This window comes from Zootoca vivipara, chromosome 7, assembly GCF_965207765.1.
Source record: "Zootoca vivipara chromosome 7, rZooViv2.hap1.1, whole genome shotgun sequence".
NCBI classification, from domain to species: domain Eukaryota; kingdom Metazoa; phylum Chordata; class Lepidosauria; order Squamata; family Lacertidae; genus Zootoca; species Zootoca vivipara.
Genome location: NC_142590.1, coordinates 78,265,628 through 78,284,475, shown reverse-complemented (window position 1 = coordinate 78,284,475; position 18,848 = coordinate 78,265,628). Strand labels below are relative to the sequence as shown.

Here is an 18,848-nt window from a genome sequence, read left to right as displayed (position 1 = left end):
CCTATGGACAAATAGCCTGACGCAGTATATGGCTGCTTCCTGTATGTTGAATCAACTGAACCTCTGTCAAAGGAACAGGCCTGTCCAATGAGCATGTACAACTTGCTCTGTATCTGGGAATTGGAACTAAAACAAACTTTTCTGGATTCTGGTCCAAGCCCACAGCTGCAGAATCAACATTCAGCACTCATGGATGGCCTTTAAAAAAGCACCTGAATTAATCCCCCCCCCAGTTAAAAATAGTAATAACTCAAAGGTCACGTTCCCCAATATACTGTTAAGTTCCGCCAATTTCCTGGAAAGTAAAAGAAATTTCATGCAGTGTGCCATTTCCAAAGCTCCTGCGCTAGTTTAATTGGAAGATCTTTATTCTGAAACTTATTTTTGAGCTGCCAGAGAAGCAAACTCTCATTCAGTTTTAATGGTCTTGAATGGGTTTTGTACGAAAGATTCCCCCCCAGGTCATTTGTTAAAAAATTTAAAATAATAATAATAATATAGCCCTAGATTGCCCCAGCATGTGTCGAAAATAAGATGCAAGGGCTTTTTAACAAAATAAAGGGTCATAAATAGGAGCATGGCAAGCAACACATGTGAAAGTAGCCAGCTGTTCAGACAAATACTGTACTGTACATAGAAATGCGTGAGATCCCTCTGTTCAGCAAAGAAGTCAGCCAACGATGCAGCGACACCTAGTGGCCCACGTCCACAACGACATAGCCTTCTGCAAGAGTTTCTGCGGACAGAGAAAATATTTGCAGACAATTACCTTGGACGGAGACTTTATAGACTTTATTCAGGAAACGGCATAAAGAAATCCTTTTACTTTTCAGTGCATGGTTCTTGGAAGCGAGCCCCTCTGTATTAAAAGTGGCTCAGCGCTGAGTCTAAGAGGGGCTGTGGGTCAGTGGTTAAAAAACAACAACCCATGCTTTGCATGTATGAAGGTCGCAGGTTCAGTCCCTGTTGTCTCCAAGTAGACCCGAGAATGACTCCTGCCTGGAGTCAGTGTAGACTCTCCAGTTGGAAGGGCCAACTTTTGGTGGGTTGTTGATTTTAACAAGAATATATCCATCAACTTATTATCTATCCACCAGGTAAAAGACACACTTAAATTAAAAAAATTATGAGCCCAGGAATATGTTGGGAGCGCCGCCAAAACAGCCTCCCACACAAAAATCCACTCCCTGCAATCTCCCCACGCCACGCTTCTTTCCTCATTTCAGTGTTGTAACGGTGTGTGTGTGTGTGTGTCCTGTTAAACATGGGAATCAGGAATCCTTGTTGATCTACCGCAAAACACCCTACCGGCAGATCTCGAGCTACCCTCCGCTTTCCCCTGATCCTAGGCTAGCTAGACGGACCACGAGATCTTATTCCACGCAGCAGAATCTGCACAGGGATGGCGGCCGCAACCGAACTGCATCACTAACACGTTGCAGCGATTTGAGGTGTGGGGTCCTGTAGAAATTGCTTTCCGGAGTATGGTAGGGCCCGGCTGGGGTGGAAGATGCCGGCAGCCTCACACAAAAATATCTAGGCTATAAGGCGTTTGCGAGAGTGGGGAGATTCGTTCCTGGTATATATACAGCCAGGCGCACAAAAGTGTCTCCACGACCACGTGTGTGTTTGCGCGTGTGTCTGCTATGGTTCACTGCAAACCTGACCTCTTCCTCTTCCCGGTTTATTCCACTGATACCCCTGCCTTTATGTGCTTAGTGGATTGAAGGCGGGTTACAAAAAGATGCATACGTCGTTAAAGGGAAAATTAGCTGCGAAACTATGGAGGCGATCTACAGAACAAGGGACGCACTTTCACCTTAATTGCATGCGGCAGAAGGAGAGCTGCGCACACGCCTGAGTCAAAGCCCTGCCGCCGGGTCTTCCTTCTTTGCAACGCTTCACTCTGTGCGCTCCCGCGGAAAGAGAATCGAGAGCTTCCTTCGTGGGAGCGGCGCTTCAGCCTGGAAAGGTGGGGTTTGCTTATTGCATGCTCACGTTCCGCGGGGATGCAAGTTGCACGCCCACTTGTTGCAGTGTGTGTGTGCGCGCGTTCCTGTTGCATGTACAGACCTGGATGCGAGAAACGTGCGCTGGCTCTCTGCCAACTTGAGCACGCGTCCACTGGGATGCGCGCGCATGGGCGTGCAGACCTGTTGCAGGCAAGCGCGTCCCGGCACCCGGTGCGCGCAGGGCGCACTTGGCCGCCGGCTGCCAACCTCACCAAAGGGCGGGCGCGGAGGGTCTCGCACGCGTTGGTCTCGTGTGCAGGGTGTGGCCTCCGCCTCTCCAGCCTCGCCTCTCTTGCGCGGGAGCCATACCCCAGGCCGGGCTCCCTTGGGTGCCGGAGCCGCCGTTGCCATGCCCGTGCGCTCTCCTTCCAAAGGGCGCCAGTCGAGGGCGTCCCGTGGGCTCAGCCCCGCCGCCGCCTGCGCTCCGGAGTCTCGGTCCTGGTTAGCGGCGCTGCTGCTCACTCCCGGGCTGTTTCTCCACCTGCTTTGCCCGCCCGGGAGGAGAAGCGAAGCGGCGGTTGCAAGTAAGTGAGCGGATCCCCTCCCTCTCTTCGCTTTCCTCCTACAGGCGATCTTCTAGGCGCGCAGTTCCTCGCCGAACTTCCCGGACAAGTTTCTCGGGGGGAACTTTCTTCAGTTCCGGGAAGCAAACCAGCGGGTCGGATTGGGGAAACCGGTATCCGGATCCGCCGCCGCCGCCGCCGCTACAAGCTTTTGGGTCATTCCGGGATCGGTCATTCCGGGCTCAAAGCGCCTAATGCAGGTTTAGAGATCCCTTAACGGCGATTACTCTTTTTTTACAAGCCCACAAGCGCGGATATTTAAGGGAAAGTGCAGGCGTGTTGTCTCTCTCCCCCCCCTTTGCGCCCCCCCTTTCCGTATCGGAATACGGAGCGAGGGGTTAATCCAGATTTAATGCGCGTGGTCTGCTTTGACTTTCAGCCCCACGGACACTTGAACTACCAGAGCTGGTAGTAGGATGGTGTGGGATGATGAGAATAATGGTGAAATATATTGATCGCCATAAAATTATCCACACATTCCTCTTACATCAGTCACCGTGTCTGGGAACGGTGCATTCTTGGTGAAGAAGCGCTTGCTCCTGCTTCTTTTCCGCCCCCGCTATCCCATAGGTATGTGGTCTGATTTTAGGCATGGTTACTGAGAACCAAAACCCTCCCTCTCCCCAATAATTCGGTGGGATTCGCTTCCAAAGCATGCATGGGGCTGTAGCTTTCATTTTGGGTCACTCCCTTCATTTCCCTCTTTCTTTTCCACCTTCCAGAGCCCCAAGGCAGACCTCTCCAAACTGCAGTGATGGAAGCCCCACCACTGCAGCAGGTTGAATTCCATCCATCACTTGTGCAGGTTGTCGGGTATGGCTTGGGTGCTTTGGAAACCTTGACTGCATCTGGTACTGTAACTGCATTGGATTCCATGTGCAAAACCCCAAAGCTCTTTTATTTTCACACCCCCAAACAAGACTTCTTTGCTTTGCTTGGGGGGAACAGAATTGCTTTGGCACAACTGAATTTCTGCAGTTGTGCACCTTTGAAAGCCCAGGTCTATTTCCCCTCAGTTGTTTTCCTTGCAATCAATTGAGGGACAGCTATCTGTGTCAATCTTTGTGATAAACTTGGCGTATTATTGATATGGCATATTATTGGCATCACTTCTCCTGCCTCCGGTATCACACTCTCGTTTTGTGTCGGATGCTTTCTCTCAGTTTGAGCAGTGTGGTGATGTTGGGAAGGTGAATGAATTTCATACTGATACTTTATTCTAAGCTAGATTTTCTGTTAAAAACCAGCTTTGCTAGTTGTCTTCATCACTGATTCATCTCGTTTGTCTGCTCTTTGTGTTTTCTGTTGCTGAAAATCATCATGTCTTTTAGCATTCACTGCTCTATTTCTTGAGGTACATGTTAATAGCTGTTTTGCGGCTTGGTAACAATTTATGCAGGAAATAAATTTGCAGGGGAAATGGTCACACTCCCATCCCATCAACATCCGATAACAGTAGCTCTGTAGTTGGAATTAATAGCAGAGTGGATTCTCTATATTTGCAGAACAACCTTATGGGAAGAAATACTGTTTTTCTGCAAAATGTATTTCTGCTCCTTAATAGAGTTCGTGATAGACTTTCTGTGAAGCCCAAATTTTGACCACTATTGAATATGTGTGTTGATTTCCCCCTGGTCTTTAGGTACTGAATTGCCCTGCTCCAGTTAATAGCTACAGTGAGATACATAGCTGCCAAGTTATCCCTTTTTTTAAGGGATTTTCCATTATGCTGAATAGGCTTCCTCGCGAGAAAAGGGGAAACTTGGCAGCTATGGTGAGATAGTTAAGCGTAATTGTTTATTTTCCGATATTGTAAAAACTTGGATGAGCTGATGGACTCATTTTGCTATGCCTTTCAGGTCTGCCTTACAGTGAGCAGCAAAAGTTTAAGGCGACCTTGTCAGTGTGCGGATCTTAAATCTGCCAAATCAGAATTTGTGAGGTTCCCTTGAGATGGGAAGTGAGCTCTTTGTGGTGACTGAGGTTTAAGGTATGTTTCAACTATTGAAGAACCATCTCTTGAACCCTAAACTTCCTTTGAGCTTTTCTGAGTGTAGTGCACATAGATAAAGCGCCCAGCATCAACATCATACAAACATAGAAAGCTGCCTTCTATTGGGACAGATAACTGGTCCTTCTACCTCAGTACTGTCTACACTGACTGGCAGCAGCCCACCCAAGATTTTAGACAGTTGTCTTTTCCAGCCCTAGCTGCAGATTCCAGGGATTGAACCTTTGACTTTCTGCATGAAAAGCTGTTACTCTACTACTCAGCTACAGCCATGCTTCTGTTGCTTTTCAACAGCTGTTACTCAGAAGTAGGGATGGAAAGATCTGCCAAGTTTGAGATTTTTCCAATCCTAAATTCAGCTGTCCACATTCTGCAGCAATTTGTGATTTACTTGTTTTTTTAAAAATCATTGCGAAATTCTTCAGCAATTTAGGGTGTAATTCTCCTAACGAACACATCTTTGTATGCAGTTTTGACTAATTCACACATTTCTGCAAACAATTTCTCCTAATATTATGCATTTTTGTTTGCTGTTTCCATGTCTAAGCACCTTAATATTTTCACCAAATATTTGCACTTACTTGGTTGGAGAACTGTATCTCAAAATTCAGATAAGTGTTAATCTTGAAAGATGCCTTTCCTTGTTTTGGGAAGTGTGAATTTGATGAATTCAGCCTTTAATGTGAGGCGAATCAAATCCCTCCTCCATCCCTACTCAGAAACATGCTTCCTCTGAAACCTGGAGGTTACATACAGGTATCATCAATTGATTTTTCTTCCTGAAGGAAAAGTATTTCAATAAGACCTTCAGAGTGCTTAAACAGCAGATAGCTTTAGTTTCTTGTAGCAATGCCTTTTTCTTTTCTTTTTTTGCAAAGCCCATTCAGTATATTGATGCTAAACACTGCGCCAGGAGATGCTTTGCTAGGGTGGTGGGTGGAAACAATAAAACGGTAGCTAAGACCGTTCCAGACGTCAGACGTCTTGTTCAGACTTTTACGACTTGCTGCAGAACCCCAGTGCATTGCCGTTTTCATCCATGGAGTGAATCGAAAATTGCTTGCACCACAGAATGGTAACAGTCCCTTTTTTTTGCAAGTTCGGCGATTACATCAGAGATGCACTGCAGAAATCCAAATGCTGCAGAAGGAATTTGGAGCGGTGTGTGCAGATGATCAAGAGTGGAATGTTAACACTGAAGTTGCCGCTTCTGTTTCTTGCTGTGGAAAGAGCAAATGTCTCTGGTCTATTTAGCATGGCATTCTCTTGGATTCTTGGATTCACACAGCTTTGTAAATTTGATAGCTTGCACCGGGGGGGGGGGGGGGAGTGAGATCCATCATCCCGCTGAGTCTGAGTAGTTGCTCAGGAGATGTGCCTATGCATGTTTACAGAGAAATCTGTGTTCAGTGCTGCTTATTCCCAAGTAGGTGCATGTAGGATTGTATATGTGTCTCGCAATTCGGCCGCTCTTAATAAGGTCTCTGCATCCCGTTTGTTCTCATGTGAACTCACGCAGAAGCAGCACTGCAACACTGGAATAAGGAAGCTATTCAGCAAACTTTTTTTTCTCAATTAAAACAAATAATAACTTTTCTTACTTATACCCCACCCATCTGGCTGGGTTGACCCAGCAATTCTAGGGGGCTTCCAACATAGTGTATATAAAAGCATAATAAAACATCAAACACTTAAAAACTTCCCAATACAGGGCTGCCGGTTCAGATGTCTTCTAAAAACTGTTTGTTTATCTCCTTGACATCTGATGGGAGGGTTGTTCCACAGGGTGGGCGCCACCACCGAGAAGGCCCTCTATGCCTGGTTCCCTGTAACTTCAGTTCTCGCGGTGCTTGGTGCTGTATTCGCTCATAGATTGAATTGACGGCAGCCGCAGCCTTTCATGCAAAGGACCAAGGCGTTAAAGGCGGTTTAGTCTCCACATCCAGAGAACGGTAGCAGAGAACAGAACTCTTTGTAGAAAGATGCTGTGACGCCACTGGTAGATGCTATAGCAGGTGAAACAATCTAAACATTTGAAAACACAAGAGGCCCACAGAAACCTGCAATATACCTTGCCCTATGGTAGCCAACAAGATGATGTTGGACTCCAACTCCCATCATAGCCAGCAAGTATGGGTAATAGTCAGGGATTATGGGAGTTGTAGTCCACAACACATCAGCTACCCACTGTAAGCAACTCTCTCAGCACACAGGTCGCGTGGTCCAGTCCTGCCATCTTTCTTGGCTGCCGCCCAGTGGCTGCCTCTGGTAATGGCAGGTTCCTCTTTCTTACCACCATTGGCCCCAGATGGCTCTGCTTTCATCCCCTCCTGCATCCATTGCCATTTCATCAGTGCCTCCTCTTTTCCCGCATCAATCCATTAATATGCCCTCATCGCAAGTAGCCTCTTTGTAGGCTTCACACTTCATTCTGTGCACACACCACTTTGTTGTCTCTCTCATCCCTTCCGTTGGCTGTATAAAGAATACGCAGTGCATGGGGGAACGTCGCACAAACCAAGACCCTGAAATGCCTGTTTATTTTTCCGTTGCAGAAGTCTGTAGCGTGAGCAGCAAAGTGATGTGAAGCCACCTGGTGACCAAGATGACTCTCTTACCAGGCGAAAATTCGGACTATGACTACAGCGCCCTGAGCTGTGCTTCGGAAGCCTCCTTCAACCACCCTTTCTTTGCTGAAACGGAAACGCTAAAGGGAGTCTTTTACCAAAGGGCCAAACTCATCCACCCCTCGGAAGAACTAAACGGAAACATTCGCCCGGAAGACCGGAAGCATCATATCATCATCAACGTGGGTGGCTTCAAATACTTGCTCCCGTGGACCACTCTGGATGAGTTCCCCATGACCCGCTTGGGGCAGCTGAAGTTCTGCAACAACTTTGACGACATCCTCAACATTTGCGACGATTACGACGTGACCTGCAACGAGTTCTTTTTCGACCGTAACCCCGGGGCGTTTAGGACCATCTTGACTTTCCTTCGGGCAGGGAAGCTCCGGCTCCTGAGAGAGATGTGCGTGCTTTCGTTTCAAGAGGAGCTGCTGTACTGGGGCATCGAGGAAGACAACCTGGAGTGGTGCTGCAAGAGGAGGTACCTGCAGAAAATGGAGGAGATTGCGGAAATGAACGAAGCGGAGGACGAGTTCACGGACAGCGAAAACCAGTGCGAAGCTGTGGCGGAGACAAAAGCCGGGCGTTGCATGAAAAGATTGCAAGACATGGTGGAGAGGCCTCAGTCTGGGATTCCTGGGAAGGTCTTTGCCTGTTTATCGGTGCTGTTTGTGACTATCACTGCCGTCAACCTTTCTATCAGCACCATGCCTGGCTTAAGAGAGGAAGAGGAGAGAGTAAGTTGATTTTAAGATGCGTAGTTGATTTTAAGATGCGTAGGGAGCTGTCTTCAGGCATGTGAGGGGAAGCCTTCTAAATCAGGCATCCCCAAACTTCGGCCCTCCAGATGTTTTGGACTACAATTCCCATCTTCCCCGACCACTGGTCCTGTTAGCTTGGGATCATGGGAGCTGTAGGCCAAAACATCTGGAGGGCCGCAGTTTGGGGATGCCTGATCTAAATGGAAAGAAAGTTGGTGTGATGGTTTTGCAGGCCATCAGTGCATCATAGAAACCCAATATATGTGGACATGCAAAGCTGTTTTAAAAATAAAAATAAAAATGGGTGGAATAACAAACTTGGAGATTCATTTGCAAAGCTGCTCCATGATCACGGCCAAACAAGCAGGGCCCGTTCCTACTTCCATTAGGGTAAGGGTGAGCAACCTCTACTTCTGCCTCACTTCCTGCCTTGATGAAAACCAGAGGGAACATTGCACTATTGCCACAAGAGCCAGTAGGAAGGGAGACAGGTGCATGCTTGGCCGAACCACAATGCATACACCTAGGACAGTGTAGGGGACCCTCTAGGGCAGGCATAGGCAAACTCGGCCCTCCAGATGCTTTGGGACTACAACTCCCATCATCCCTAGCTAACAGGACCAGTGGTCAGGGATGATGGAAATTGTATTCTCAAAACACTTGGAGGGCCGAGTTTGCCTATGCCTGCTCTAGGGAAGCGACCCTCTAGGGCTAGATGTGGATGGTGGGGGAGATATGTGCATTAGGGTATCTTTAAGATCTGACATTTGGTTCTTGCTTTAGCACTGAATTGAAAGGATCCACAACTAATTCTGCTCTAAGACCCTGTCGCCTGGAGTCCTGTGTCCTGTTCTGGGTACTGTACTTTGGGGGAGAATACAGACAAAATTGTTCAAAGTAGGGCAGAAATTATGGTCCAGGGATATGGAAAACAAGTCCCATGAAGAAAGTTGAAGGAATTGAGTAAGTTTAGCCTGGGGAAGAGAAGACTGAAAGGAGGGGGGGTGATGGTACCACTTGAAGAGCTGTGATATTAGGGATGCTCACATATTGCATTCAGCAAGTGTACATACAGCCTGTGCATACAAATAGCTGTGCTATGCAAATCAACAAGTGTACTCTCACACAAACATTTGTGCATGTGGAGAGAGCTTGGACCCTTGTTCCAGTGTAGCATGTGGAGAAACATAGCGAAGAGGAGAAAGACTTTACTGCCTCAGTGAGGTCCTCAAGTGTCTGTTGCAGGATGTTCTCTGCTTCCCACTGGCTTCAGGGAGTGAAGAGTTAACCCTCCCTGCAGAGAAAGAGAAGGGGCAGCTCCACCTGCTTCTGCTTTCAACCCCGGTCTGTCTTGGTATGCGACACTAAACACTTTTTTTAAAAAAAGGATTTCCTACCTTTGATCATAGAATCATAGAACTATAGAATTGGAAGAGACCACAGCAAGACATCTAGTCCAAACAGGAATCTTTTGCCCAATGTGGGGGTCGAACCCACGGCCCTGAGATTAAGAGTCTCGTGCTCTGCCAAATGAGGTATGCCAGCTGTACAACTTCAAAGTGTGGTTAACACAGCAACATGAACAGGCTCCTGGGGATCAGGGGCCAGTCACACCTGGCTATGCAGACAGCTAGTCATCAGCAATATTAAGCACAGGGCTACTATCACACACACACACCCAGAATCACTCAAGCATCGAAGAAAGTGGGGACATGATCACACTGGGCTTACCAAATGTCCAGAGTCCAGATTTATTAAAAGGGTGTAGCTGGCGTGCTCTGGTCCATGGGGTCACGAAGAGTCGGACACGACTAAACGACTAAACAACAACAGCTGGCTATGTCTAAGTTTAGCATGGTTTATGTGAAAAGGCAGTTTATAGTATAAATCTATAAACTTTTTTTATATATAAAAAAATGTAAACTCTGAGGAAACTTGGATAAACTGTCCTGGCAAATCATGTGGAAAATTTGACAAGAGCTGGTAGCTGCTGCCCCACAGAGCTGCATGTTCTGCGAAATTTTAAGCCTAGTGAACAGTGGAGGGACATCTGATGCTAAACAGCCATCATGGGGTTGACTATGTCCTTGGAAGGGAAAACCAGGTGAGAGGAGGATGTAGTGATTTTGAAGCACTTTAAAACAGTCAGAACACTGCATTTTAATCCATTTTTAGTATACTGTATATTCCTGCGTATAAGACTACTTTTTAACCCAGGAAAATCTTCTCAAAAGTTGGGGGCCGTCTTATACGCCCAGTCGTCTTCTTATACGCCGGAATATACGGTAAGTTGCAGCTCAGCGAGGAACACTCTTTTGTATTGTTGAGTTTTTCATTTTGAAAGACTTAATACCCAGAAAGGTGGCCTTAAAATATTTTAAAATTAAAAAATGAATACATAAATAATAAAGTCAAGATGCAGCACATAGATACACATGCATAGGTGGATTTTTAAAACCATTGGGCAAACTTCTGTGTTCTTGGCAAAACATTTCTGCCAGCTGCTTCACTGCTCAACGTGGTCCCCCTTCTCTCCCACTCCAGGGTGAATGTTCTCAGATGTGCTACAATATTTTCGTAGTGGAATCCGTCTGCGTGGGGTGGTTTTCCTTGGAGTTCCTCTTGAGGCTCATCCAGGCACCCAGCAAGTTTGTGTTCCTGAGGAACCCCTTGACCCTGATTGACATCATCGCCATCCTCCCCTACTACATCACCTTACTGCTGGACAGCACTTCGCTGGGCAGCAACAGGAAGCCGACCTCCGGCAACATCTACCTGGACAAGGTGGGCCTGGTCCTCCGCATCCTGCGTGCCTTGAGGATTCTGTACGTCATGCGGCTGGCCAGGCACTCGCTGGGCCTGCAGACTCTGGGGCTGACGGCCCGCAGGTGCACCCGCGAGTTCGGGCTCTTGCTGCTGTTCCTTTGTGTGGCCATCGCGCTTTTCGCGCCCCTCTTGTACGTGATCGAGAACGAGATGGCGGGCTCTCAGGAGTTCACCAGCATCCCTGCCAGCTACTGGTGGGCCGTGATCACCATGACAACGGTGGGATACGGCGACATGGTACCCAGGAGCACCCCAGGCCAGGTGGTGGCCCTGAGCAGCATTCTGAGCGGCATCCTGCTCATGGCCTTTCCCGTCACGTCCATCTTCCACACATTCTCGCGCTCGTACATCGAGCTGAAGCAGGAGCAGGAGAGGATCATGTACAGGAGGGCGCAGTTCCTAATGAAAACAAAGTCCCAGTTAGGCAACGCATCACAGGGGAGCGGCATGTTTCCGAGCCTCTCTTCAGAGACCAGGAATGACGGCTGAAACGGAAGTTTCCACGTCTGCCCTGTTGCCGAGCAAACGGTGACAGGATTTCTTTCTCTCTCTCTTTTTAATCTCGGCATTTGCTTCTGGAGGCGTCGGGGAGAGATGGCATTGTACAAATAAACACGCAAAGGGCTTTTAGCCATTATGACCGTGGGGACTTGGTTCATCATTATGTCGTATTAGCATTGCTGTTAGGGGGCGGGGGGGGGATAAGATTGTTGCTTTCCAGTAGGCTGCACAATTGGGGATCAAGAAATGGAGATTTGTTTATTTTTTAAAGTAAAAACAACATGCATCGTTAACCAAAAGGAGAACAGTATAAAATTACACACTGGGCACAGCTGTTGCCATTTGTAACGTAAAGAGGCAGGCCGTTTTCCAAGAGAGAACTGACTGAATGTCAACATTTTGATCTTTTAAAGAACTCACTCTGAAAACCATCTACAGGTGGTACCTAACACCACGAAAACTAGCACTAATACGCCCAGGAACCTCATCAAAATGCTGGAGAGGATGCACCTCAACAGGCACATATTTCCACATGTGGTGGGAATGCCCCAAAACCCAACAATTCTGGAGAACAACCGTAAGAGAAATAGGTAAAATAACCCAACAAACATTAGAACTTACCCCAGAACTGGCCCTGCTAAACATCTTCCAGGACAATAACACCTATCTACATCACAAAGAACTCATAACCCACCTACTCTCAGCAACCAGAAGCACCATAACCAGACACTGGAAAGACCTGTCAGGAGTAAGCATGGACCAATGGTACCAGGCGGTATGGGAAACAGCCCTACTAGAAAAATTAACCAATAAGTTGAAATTGACACGGGGACAAATAGAAGAAGACGGCTTCACACCAATATGGCTCCCCTTCATCACATACACAGCCCAACAAGAAAATGACAGAAATCCACCAACAGCATACAAATCAATTTGGCTAACCTGACCCAGAACACCCACCCACCCCACTCACATAAAACAGACCACCACAGCCAACCACAAAAGAAAACTATATCCTAGGCCAACCCCAACAACTCTCACCACCAAAGGAAAACAAATGCACAACAAAGAACCTGCACAACCGACGCTGACAACCCCCCCCCACACACATTAAGTAAAACAGAAACATTGCCACACCCCCTTCCCTTATCTACCGCTCCCCCCCTTTTCCTCCCCAATGTCTCAACAATTGAAACTGATCTGTAAAAATGTTATGAGAGACATTGTACACGTCTTTGTAAACTGAGAAAACCGTTAATAAAAATATTAAAAAAAAAAAAAAAAAACATTTTGATCTTTCGGTTAATTTCACCTTTCGTTGTTTATTTTTACCAAACCTTGTGAACTATACCATCTCGCAGAGCCAGATTAATCCTTGGATGTATAACCCCATTGTTTGTACTGGAGTTAGGAAGTTTGTGGGTCACATTTGAAGCAGACTTAGGAATGTTTTGTTTTCTTGCTACTTTCCCCCCCTCCCCCTCAGTTCCTCTTCCACTCGCTAACCTCCCAGGCTTCAAATACAGGACCCATCAAGCAGTTTTGGATTGTATTCTGAAGATAAGCAAATAGCAGCGTTTTTCAGCTATAATTTAAATTGCAGCAGTGAGCTGGCCACTTCTCAATCAAGGAATTTCAACCAATGGACCTACAATTCTCATTGACTCCAGCAACATAGCTGCCAAGTCTCCCACTGAAAAATGCGGGATCAGCAGCGGCGCGGCACCAGAAGTCACTTCTACGCATGTCCAGACATGCGTAGAAGCAACCTCCGGTGCCGCTCTGCCCGATTTCCGGTGCCCAGGCATGGGCAGAGCGGCACCTGAAATGGAGCTTCCCTTGCAGGTAGGTAGGAAATGATTTCTGGGATTTTTTTCTATTCGGGATAACAGGGGGAAACAGATTAAAATCAGGTGGTTTCCTGCAAAAAATAGGAGACTTGGCAGCTATGTCCAGCAAGCATGGCCAGTGGGGAGGGGGGGCGATGGGAGTTGTAGTCCTACAACTTCTGGAGGACTACCAGTTCTCCATCCTACCTTCAATGAAGCACCCACTTACTGCTGAGTCAAGTAGCATTTCCTGATAGGCGATCAGGCACAGCCCCGGTGTTGCTGGACGTGATTTCTCTTTTCTGCAAGATGGCTCATTATGTAAAGTGTCTCACATCCAGTTCTATCATGTATCCAACAGGAGCTCACAGCTTGATTTTAGCACCATTTCCCTTCAGACTGGTTAGGCATAGAAAGGAGACTTTGAAGGGGGGGGGGAAGCTTTATAACTCCCCTCCTGAGTTCTCGTGTCTGAACATTTATGAGAAAACATACGGCAGTCATCCTCTTGTCTCCAGGATACTGATAGTGCTAGATTGACCTGATACAGCTGTCCTTCTATTCCACACCCTCTAACATTAGTAACAGCAAAGCTAGATAACAGAAAATCCAAACAATATGCACCTTGATGCCACACCAGTCGTTGTCTCACGGTTGTCTTCTTTTGCACCGGATAGAAGGAAATAAAACTCGCTATGTCTTATCTAGCTCCATTGCCAAAATTACTAGTGTGAGAGCTGCAATAACTTGTGGGCATATGGCTCCTTTCAAAGGGCAAAGGAAAATATCGGAAGCAGTTGCTGGGTATGTAGAAAAGAGGATATTATATAGATGAGTCATTGGAAACTTAGCAAGTCTCCCATGAGTGAAACCTGAAAGGCGTAAAGCCTTTTGTTAATTGCCTTGTCTTTCCTTAGTGTGGTAAGTGCACCATAGCAATTGGATGAAATATTTTCAGAACACACACACACACACAAAAATCAACCAAGGGTCTGATACAAATTGGGTTTCTTTTTCAAGAATCTGGGCATTTTTGCCTGCCTGGATTGCACCACACGCTTGGCGAACCCGTTGCGTCACTTGGCCACAGTCACAAAATAATGGCTGCGTTTCCGCTGAGGAAATTCACAGCTTTACCACATGAGCCCCTGCAATTCAGGCTTGCAGTAAACTGCTCAGACTCAAGTAACACGGCCAGTGTACTATGTCCAGTTTTGTCAACCCTGTTGGACAGCAATGACTGCCTGGGATTGAGAAGCAAAGATTACCCAAACAATTTTACAATTGTGTACTGGTTCCTTTGGTATATTGAAATGGTTGGTCTGCTACACACCCTATAATCAGTGGTTATCAACCTGTTCCCTGGAAGTTTTCCAGCAGTGGCCCAATGAGAAGGAAGGCAAGCAAGCTTCCCAGAAATAAAGGCCCTCTGCAATATGCAGTTTCAGGGGAGCATATTCTATTTGTATAGGGCGATGGGGAGGACCAAGAGGCATGACCATAGCTTTGCATTAACAAAATAGGCTCCCCAATCCTTTGCAACATAAGAGGTTCCATGGCAAATATGCAGAGGAGTCTCATCCTGAATGTTTGGTGTTTGAATATCACTGCGCTATGAACCCCTGGATCTCGTCCAACCATTTCTAAGCGGTTCTACTTCTTAACTGCTCTTTAATTGCAAAGATCTAGTTTATTGACCTAGACTATAATATTAAGAACCCACCTGATTTCCAGCTAACTAGACATAGCTATTCATTTGTATTGGCTTATCACTTCTTTGGCAATCACTTGTAGCCAATTTAATGTGGAGGCAAACAATGTACCTTTCTGGTATCTTTAAATCATGTTAGTATTCATTTGCAAGATCAGGTCCCAAAATGAAAATTTGAGAGCTTAGAAGCATAGCTGCCAAATCTCCCGTATTCCCCGGGAAACCCCCGTTTTTCCAGCTGTTCCCAGCCGAAAAAACGGATTTTTTTGTTTTCCCCCGGTTTTTCTGGCACGACGTCCATTTTGGAACTGGGCAGAGCATGCTCAGAAGCGACTTTTGATGCTGCTTTACCCAGTTCCAAAATGGCTGCAGCGCGACTTCTGGTGCGGCGGCAATTTTGGAACAGGGCAGAGCAGCATCAAAAGTCGCTTCTGAGCATGCTCCGCCCAGTTCCAAAATGGCAGCAGCGCTACTTCCGGTCTAGTCCCTTATTTCTCGGGCCCGAACTTGGCAGGTATGCTTAGAAGCAAAATAATAAAATGATAGGAATGGAATGCCGTACTTTTCCGTGTATAAGACCAGGTTTTTTTCTTTTAAAATTATGCTAAAAAGTGGGGGTCGTCTTATACATGTGTAATGCATAGGGTGGATGTTTGATTGGTTGCTGCCGTGGCTGTCAGCAGCTATTTGGCATGTTATTGGTTGCTGCATCAAGGCCTGGTGTTGATTGGCTGATGCTGCAGCAATTGGGCGGGCGATTGGCAGCTTCTGCCGGTGAGGGGACGGACGAAAGGTGGATTATGTGACTCGTGGTGGTGAGCGATTTTCGGCAATCCTCCCTTAAAAAAAAAAAGCTCAACAACTCTGGGCAATCCTTCAAAAAAAAAAAAGCTTAACAACTGTGCCATCTCCCCCTATTTTCTTACATTTGAGTCCCCAAAAATAGGGGGTGTCTTATACACGGGGGCGTGTTATACACGGAAAAATGTGATACATTGCTGATTTACAATGCAGTTGAGAATATCATTGATAGTTTCATCCCCTTATGCATACATTAGCATTACCTTGTAGTATTTCAGATTTGTGTCATGCAGTCCAGTCCTCTGTGCATTTATTCTTAGTCTCGCTGTGTTCAGTGGGGTTACTCCCAAGTAAATATGTATATTATTCCAGTCTTAATGATCCAAGAGTCAAACTCCAGAGTGAATTGAGGTTTGGTGGTATTCTGCTGGATTCTGGATGCCAGACCTGCCTGCCAGAGTAGAGCTGCGAATTATGCACATTTACTGGGGGTAAGCCCCACTGAGCACAGCAGGAAGTAGTGCTGAGTAAAGATGAAGGAAGATTGAGCTGTCTGAAATAAGGATGGATTTGGCTTGCTTTGGTTTTGTGTCTTGGTAACAAATTACTTCTAAGCTAGGAATATGTTCTGTGAATCACTCTTTAAGAAATTGCTTCTCTTCCCCTTTCAAAACACCAAAATGAGACCCAATGTGGCTTCTTACACTGAATACAGTTTATATGTTTCAACTTTCATAACATATTGTGTCCCGCTGCCAGCTATGAAGATTTTTAAGAAGATCGTCAACCCTTCGCAAAGTACAATCTCATTTCGGTCTTTGAAGCCAGCTTTGTTGAAACGACAGAATTATTTTAAACTAATTCTTAAAAAAAAATCCCCAGCTCAATGTTTGCAAGACCTGAGAGTTTTAAAAATATATTGCTTTCAAACAGCTTACACCATTCCTATGGGGGGGAAAGGTGGTATATGTTAACATCCAAACTATATATACACACAAACATATATGAACCTCCAGGTTCAAAGGCAGCATGCTTTTGCATACCAGTTGTTGGAGCAACAACAAGAGAGGTTTCTTCCCTTCAATCCCAGGTTGTGAACTTCCCAGAGGTACCTGGGAGGGCACTGTGGGAAAGGATGCTGGAATAGATGGGCCTTTGTTCTAATAGAGGCAGTCCGAAGCAGTAATGCTTCTGATTGCCAGTTGATGAAAACCACAGGAGGGGTGAGTGCTCTTGTGCTCGGGTCCTGCTTGTAGGCTTCCCGTAGGCACCTGGCGTGCCACTGTGAGAACAGGATGCTGGAACCCTGGTGTGATCCAGCAAGCTCTTACTTGGTTCTTGTATCCAATTAGTTTTTCATAATCTCCTTCGGCACAGGCAAACAACATTCGCCAGAACCTTTCATGTAAAAAAAAAACCACAGCGATTCAAGATGTCTCTGAAGCAAAGATGTGTCACAGTGAATGGATTTTCATTTAATTCTCTGCCCCTCCTAAGCGAATCGCTCACTGGATCAGCAAACCTGTCCACTTCCATACTTTGGCATTCTTGGAAGCTTAGCGTTATTAAACAAGAGTTTGCCCACCGCTGGTTCAAAGAGCATTCTCTGCAGGGTTTGGTTCTGGTTTGATTGTCATGTTTTTCAGTCTTGGCTAAATGGGCAGCCAACTTTTTTTAGCTGTATCTAATTCAACAGAAAGTATTTCTGCTTGGCTGAGTCATAGCTGTATGCTGCGTTCAATGCATATGTCGGGGAAAGGAAACGGGCATGAATTGTATATGCACAATCTGTGTGGGCAGAGTTTTCCAGTCTGCGTTAAACCCAGAGTTGCCGAGGGGAGCAATGGTGGTCTCCACCTTGTGCCTTCTGTTAAAGGGTTTAGAGTTTATGAGAATCCCATGTGAGGTTAAATTTTCCACACGTAATATACAACTCACAGCAAGTACGATGATCACACACTAATTCTCAGTGCTCCCATCATGTAAGCACTTGCTATGTGCAAAACTCAGAGGATGAAATCAATTTTTTCTTGGCCTGGACAACTAGCTTCTGCAGGAAACCCATCAGCCAGTATGAATTTCAGCCAGTTATGGCTGTGCTTCAGTTTCTTCATTCTCATCATCAATTGTTTATGTTCCTTCTGGGCCCCATGTGTTTTTATGCAGGTGTTTCCTCCCATGCATGGAGTGTATTATGAGATTTGTAAACTTAACCCTATATCAGGCATCCCCAAACTTCGGCCCTCCAGATGTTTTGGACTACAATTCCCATCTTCCCCAACCACAGGTCCTGTTAGCTAGGGATCATGGGAGTTGTAGGCCAAAACATCTGGAGGGCCGCAGTTTGGGGATGCCTGCCCTATACAAAGACCAGAGACAGCCAACATGGTGCCCTCCAGATGTGTTTCAACAGCAACTCTCATGACTGAGACTAGGGAGCTGGCATCTAGCAACATCTGAAGGGCTCCACATTAGCTACCCCTGCATTTGTCATTAAGAAGTTTTCTGAGTTGACTGCTATGTCCCATTGGAAGAGCTCTTTACATTGTGGGTAAGTAACTTCACCTGCCATCCACTCCAGCCAGCACAGGCAATGGTCCAAGATCATAGAATTGTTGAGTTGGAAGGTACCACATGGGTCATTTAGTCCAGCCCTGCAATGAAGGAATCTTGCCCAACATGGGGCTTGAACCCTCAAACCTGAGATGAAGAGCCTCATGCTCCACTGACTGAGCTATCCCAGCAGAACTGTTGTTCCCCCCACCCCTGCTGTATGTGTTCAGCATACAGAGAAACAGTGCAAGCGTTCATATTGTACAGTGGTACCTCGGTTTACAAACACAATTGGCTCCGGAAGTCTGTACTTAACCTGAAGCGTACTTAACCTGAAGCGAACTTTCCCATTGAAAATAATGGAAAGTGGATTAAACTCTTCCAGGCGGGTCCACGGAGTACTTAAACTGAAGCGTACTTAACCTGAAGCGAACTTTCCCATTGAAAGTAATGGAAAGTGGATTAATCCGTTCCAGACGGTCCGTGGAGTACTTAAACTGAAGCGTACTTAACCTGAAGCGAACTTTCCCATTGAAAGTAATGGAAAGTGGATTAATCCGTTCAAGACGGTCCGTGGAGTACTTAAACTGAAGCGTACTTAACCTGAAGCGAACTTTCCCATTGAAAGTAATGGAAAGTGGATTAATCCGTTC

At 46.3% G+C, this 18,848-nt stretch overlaps 1 protein-coding gene across 3 annotated transcripts; it reads left to right on the top strand.

The window, feature by feature from the left end:
* Positions 1–1,229: 1,229 nt before the first annotated feature.
* On the top strand, positions 1,230–11,440 carry KCNG1 (potassium voltage-gated channel modifier subfamily G member 1). Of its 3 annotated transcripts, none has more exons than XM_060277308.2 (3): positions 1,230–1,972; positions 7,142–7,950; positions 10,519–11,440. In XM_060277308.2, the coding sequence occupies exons 2-3, from the start codon at positions 7,192–7,194 to the stop codon at positions 11,287–11,289; spliced, it is 1,530 nt and encodes a 509-aa protein (XP_060133291.2). In that variant the 5' UTR covers positions 1,230–1,972; positions 7,142–7,191; the 3' UTR covers positions 11,290–11,440. The 3 variants fall into 3 exon arrangements, with proteins under 3 accessions (XP_060133291.2, XP_088530753.1, XP_034978746.2); XM_088674627.1 differs by lacking the exon at positions 1,230–1,972 and adding an exon at positions 2,123–2,775; XM_035122855.3 differs by lacking the exon at positions 1,230–1,972 and adding an exon at positions 2,126–2,536.
* Positions 11,441–18,848: the final 7,408 nt, after the last annotated feature.

Bases quoted from the DNA above. Each gene is read 5' to 3' on its own strand.
- KCNG1 (XM_060277308.2), top strand. From the start codon at position 7,192: ATGACTCTCTTACCAGGCGAAAATTCGGACTATGACTACAGCGCCCTG. The intron at 7,951-10,518 runs GTAAGTTGATTT...CTCCCACTCCAG, and splicing joins TAAGAGAGGAAGAGGAGAGA to GGTGAATGTTCTCAGATGTG.